The following is a 6,000-nucleotide window of genomic DNA, read 5'->3' as shown; positions in this document are numbered from 1 at the left end:
CGTTTTGTTTTATTGATAGGGTTTTCATGTTTCATTTTCGTTTCCACTAAAAATATCTCTCTTACTATGCTCAAATATTAGTGGATTCATATACACAAAAAGTGTACGCACGTGTAAAAAGTATTGTAAGCCCAAACAAACAATATATAGAGACCAAAAGACCATATATAAAAATAAAATACGTATATAAAAATAAAATACGTAATTCATCTATAACGAAAACTACAAGAGACTTATAGTGACGTGTTTTGTTTTGATGCAAGTAGAATAAGTTTGGGACGGCCGGACGAGCGGTTGCGCTGCGCGTGGCCGCGGATAAAGCAGCATTCTACGGATGCGTGATAACGTCATACCAAGACACTCTCCTTGACGACAATGGAAACCATTACTTCAAGAACTGCTATATTGAAGGAGCCACCGATTTCATCTGTGGAAGCGCTTCTTCTCTCTATGAAGTACGTACTAACTACTAACTCATGTTCACAATTCATTAAAATACAAACCATGCATGTACATGATAATTATACAATATATATATATATATCCCATATTTTAATCATTTTTCTACTCTCATGAATTAATTTCTCTGTGTCCTCATGTGTAGAAGTGTCATTTGCACTCGTTGTCGCCTAATAATGGGTCGATAACGGCACAAATGAGAACGTCGGCAACGGAGAAATCAGGGTTTACATTCTTGGGATGCAAGATAACCGGATCAGGTTCCACTTTTTTGGGAAGACCCTGGGGAGCTTATTCTAGGGTTGTCTTTGCTTATTCCTTCTTCTCCAACGTCGTCGCACCTCAGGGATGGAACCAATGGGGAGACTCAACAAAACAAAAGTAACATTTTTATCTATTTGGTTTATAATTAAGTTCTTATGAATTTTTTTTGACTAATCTATACTAATATTGTTCTTTAACAATTTTGTTCAGTACTGTATATTATGGTGAATACAAATGTTATGGTCCCGGAGCAGACAGGGGACAAAGGGTGAAATGGTCGAAACAATTATCGGATGACGAAGCAACCGTCTTCTTGAGCAAGGACTTTATCGGCGGCAAAGACTGGCTCCGACCGGCGCCTTCTCACTTCAAAGTTGCTCCCAAATAAATCAAAAATTTATTAATAATTCCATCATTTGATTAATATATTTTCTTCCTTGTACAAATCCATTATAAATATCGCTTGTACAATTGTGTGTAGTATTGTGTATGTATAATTTATTTAAACCATATGAAAAACTCTTTGTAAATGAATTTCCATAACCACCAAATGGACTTTAAAACAGTAGAATATTTATTGTTCACAATATAGTTTTTTCTGTTATGAATATTCTATATTGTATGGATGACCTAAAACCCTAAAGTTGTATAACTATATTTTAGGGTATCACTATATATATGTTATATCCTATTGGATATATGGATAACAGAGAGAACTATTTCTCTAAAACCTCTGTTTACAACACGTTATCAGCACGAACCTCTAACCCTAGCCGTCTAAAAAAAACCTAGCCGTTGAGACGTTTGAGCAGTCATCACCGTTAGGGACCTTCTTCTAAAACTAAGTCGTCTTCGTTATCAATCAGATAAGTATTCGTAATATATGTTTGAGTCATGCATATAGTTGATGATTTGACTCATGCAACTAAATTTATACCGTCGCATGATTTATAATTGGCTCTCCGATCCTATGATTGCTTTGGCTTTTGGTCATGATCGGTTCATGCTATGGATTGTGTGTTATTATTGATTCATACAATATGCTTGAATTATATTTGTTTAATACTTTGTTGTCTTATAACAAAACGATTTTATATCTATGAAAAAAAACTAGAACTAAGCTTTACATCTATTGTTTGATCAGTTCATATTATCGTGTGCTTTAGAATTCATTTATTCGAAGTCATGATGTGGCTTTAATTAGAATCTTAAATCAATAAATTCATTAGCTTGATCAGAACATGCTTTGACTTATAGTTCTTCACTTGTATGATAATTGTTTTGTTGATGTCATCGAAAACATACATGTGTATGATAATTAACTACCCATCGTTCAATATGTATGTATAGCTTCATGGAAATTTATTTGTTGATCTCTGTGATACATGATATTATTTATTGTATCATCATCGGTTATTTGTTTTACCGAGAACATTTGGGTTTAATTTATTTGGTTATTAAGTTTTGTTTGGAATATCAATTTGACAAAAGTGTTTTTTGTTTGAAGGAATGAAGTTATTATCTCATGGTGAAGTTAAGATCTACGTTATTATCTCTATCTCTGGGAACATCATTCATTGAGACGTCTACGTGACACCGTCTTATTATCGAGATAAGTACCCTTTTATATATTGGTATAAAAAGAAGAATTTCGTATTTCTTTGAACTTATTTGAGTTTAAAAACATTCTTTGGTAAAATATTTTAGATTTTACAATAAAATCTTTAGTAAAACAGAAAAGTAAAACGTTTGAATAACAATATATATATATATATATATATATAAAGATATGATACTTAATATTTAACACTCATTTATATGATTGTTTATAATATTTTGTGATTTACTTTATTTGTTTAATCACAAATTTAAATCTAATTAAAATTAGATATAATGTCATGATTAAATATTTTAAATTATGTCTCCAACCTCTTTGGTGAATAAATTGAAAATCTAGTAACAAATTAATAAATAATGATGATTGATTATATCTTTTTGGCATCACTTCTATGAGAAGGTTTAAGTCCAAGTATATGACCATAAAAATTCACTAATTTTTTAGAATAATTTAAAGAAAGTAAATAACTAAAAGTCTATAAGAGATGAATACAAACAACTTAATTCCAATTATAACCAAGATTATAATAGAAGATAGTATCATTGTTGGAAATATAGAAGAGAATATATATTCTACTTGCCATAAAATATTGTTGTCATGTATACACAATATAATGAAAAATATATATTTAAAAATATTATAATCTTATTTTTTTTGTGACTGTGTAAAATTATGAGATGTTGATGTAAATCATATCCTATTGACTTGGTCTATTCGCTGAACTGAATATGACTTTATGCAAAGAAAAAGGAAAATGCCACATCAATGATAAGAAAGTTGCTATAAAAGTGGTTATAAATGTGGGTATGATATATATATATAAGGTCACGGTTAAGTCGACTAGTATCTCCACTATAAGTGAATAATAAGTACATGAGGAACTTATCTCATCTATATATGATGATGATGAAAGAAGTTAATGTGCGACAATTTCCACTATTCTACTACAATAATAAGAAGTAGTAGAAAAAGTATTGAAAACTCTTGAAGAGTATATATAGTATTGTCTATGGGAACACAATTTGATATTAATGTGTTATAGTCTACCAATTAGTCTCAAAGTCAAAAGGGTGTAAGATATGATACATGACCCAATTTGAGAATATTATTGATTACAGAGTGGGATTCAAATCGAGATTGATAGACATGAAGTGTCATCATCTCGAGAGGGAGAATTAATGAATCCCACAAGAGGTGATGGAACAGATATAAGATTATGTTCACACCCAAAATGAGTTTAATCACTCATATGACAAAGCAAATCTTGATGATTTGAAAAGTAATCATGTTAAGACAATAAGCCAAGAAAATACTTTGAAATCATAAGTATTACCCAAGACAAGAAAAATATTTTAGAGATTATATGTATTATCTAGAAGATGAAATGCATTGTGAAAATCTCAGTGTTTGGCATGACCGGTTAAGCCATTTCGGTTCAGTAGTGATGCGAAAGAATAATCAGAAATTTCTGAAAAGATTCATTAGAGAACCTAAGAGTTTTCCTAGTGTTAATGTGTGCTACTTTACAAAGCAAGCTGATTATATGGCTTTCATCGACCCCATGAATTTGGATAGTGTCAATTTTCTGGTACGTATACAAAGAGATATTGTGGACTGATCATCCACCATATATTCGAGTTTGAAAGAGTATTTGGTTAATTGACAATGGTGGTGAAACCAGGCTATGTGATTGACAAAAATGACTCTGTATGACAATAAGTTCGCATCGGGCCAATGAATTATCATGAGTACTCCCCATTACAATTGGTTTAGGTCAAAAACCAGATTTGTTCCATCTTAATGTGTTATACATGTTGGTTGCTCCACCACAGTGATATAAGATGGAATTTGAAAGAATGTTGGAAATATGTTGGATATGAATATCTTTCGAAGATTGAATATCTCGAGAATTTGAGGCTCGAGATGCAGAGACTGTTTCAGTGAGTCTGTCTTTCCAACATGAGANAGTAAATCTAAAGATCGCATGAAGTGTGATAGACTTATGGTTCCAAATATAAGTATCCTCGAAAAGAAAAGGAGCATAACTTAATATGGCACCGAGGAAGCAAAGAGTTATGAAAAATCTCTAGAAGAGACTTAGACATGAGTAAGAAAGAGATTCATGTACCTGAGAATCATAATAAAAGGAAATCTCAACAAGTTGAGTCATGTCTAGAATGAAATGGAACCAATAAGCAAATCGACGTCGTAAATATGCTTGCATGCAGTATTGCAGTTGACTATGTTATGGATAAAATCGAGGATCATAAACCGCGGTTAATAGAAAAAGCNGAAATTGAAAAAGATAATTTATTTGCAAAGTTTAGCAAATATGCTAGAAAGCATTTTCTGACCTTGAGTGGCAAAGTCACATATACCAGCTGTGCTCCAATTAATGTCCTAGATGGATAAGATTAACTGCTAGTAAATCTAAAGATCGCATGAAGTGTGATAGACTTATGGTTCCAAATATAAGTATCCTCGAAAAGAAAAGGAGCATAACTTAATATGGCACCGAGGAAGCAAAGAGTTATGAAAAATCTCTAGAAGAGACTTAGACATGAGTAAGAAAGAGATTCATGTACCTGAGAATCATAATAAAAGGAAATCTCAACAAGTTGAGTCATGTCTAGAATGAAATGGAACCAATAAGCAAATCGACGTCGTAAATATGCTTGCATGCAGTATTGCAGTTGACTATGTTATGGATAAAATCGAGGATCATAAACCGCGGTTAATAGAAAAAGCTTTATTGAAAAGTGTACACAAAGAATGATTGGTTAATCATTGAAAGAAATAACTATTNCTAGTAAATCTAAAGATCGCATGAAGTGTGATAGACTTATGGTTCCAAATATAAGTATCCTCGAAAAGAAAAGGAGCATAACTTAATATGGCACCGAGGAAGCAAAGAGTTATGAAAAATCTCTAGAAGAGACTTAGACATGAGTAAGAAAGAGATTCATGTACCTGAGAATCATAATAAAAGGAAATCTCAACAAGTTGAGTCATGTCTAGAATGAAATGGAACCAATAAGCAAATCGACGTCGTAAATATGCTTGCATGCAGTATTGCAGTTGACTATGTTATGGATAAAATCGAGGATCATAAACCGCGGTTAATAGAAAAAGCTTTATTGAAAAGTGTACACAAAGAATGATTGGTTAATCATTGAAAGAAATAACTATTTAAAATAGTTCAAGTCTCTTAAAGAGATAATATTTGGACTTGTAGTCCTTACACTTGAAAGTGTAAAATGAGTGGGACATAAGGGGATTTTTATGAGAAATAAAGTACATGTAGTAGTACAATGGTTCTCATAAAATACTTGATATTTATTATGAGAAATGCACTCTCATATGGTGGAAGCAACTATGTAGATCCCTTATGAGTTTAAAAATAAAGCAAGACTTGATTTAGTTTGTTTAGAAGGTTTTCAAACTATAAGAGATATCCCTTAAAGTAATTATATTGCTAGAAGCAATACTTTATAGTTCTCGAGAATATTGTAAAAGCAAGAAAAATTCTTGATGCCTTTTGACACCTTTGGAGAGAAAAGGGTGAAATTTTTTCTCTATGAGATAATCATAGGTTCAGATCATTGTTGTTGATCTTAGTGATCTCATAGTGGGTTGAAAATAGATCGGGAAGAAGCTAA

The 6,000-nt window shown here is 31.7% G+C and overlaps 1 protein-coding gene across 1 annotated transcript in view; it reads left to right on the top strand.

Annotated features, from left to right (window-relative positions):
* Positions 1-1,268, top strand: part of LOC104704954 (putative pectinesterase 11) — a 2,252-nt gene extending 984 nt beyond the window's left edge. The window contains exons 3-5 of the mRNA XM_010420953.1: positions 267-455; positions 605-840; positions 934-1,268. Coding sequence (XP_010419255.1) covers positions 267-455; positions 605-840; positions 934-1,111 — 603 coding nt within the window. The 3' untranslated portion in view covers positions 1,112-1,268. The remainder of the gene's footprint in view (positions 1-266; positions 456-604; positions 841-933) is intronic.

Source organism: Camelina sativa, chromosome 7 (assembly GCF_000633955.1).
Source record: "Camelina sativa cultivar DH55 chromosome 7, Cs, whole genome shotgun sequence".
NCBI lineage: Eukaryota > Viridiplantae > Streptophyta > Magnoliopsida > Brassicales > Brassicaceae > Camelina > Camelina sativa.
This window is presented reverse-complemented; position numbering and strand designations above follow the sequence as displayed.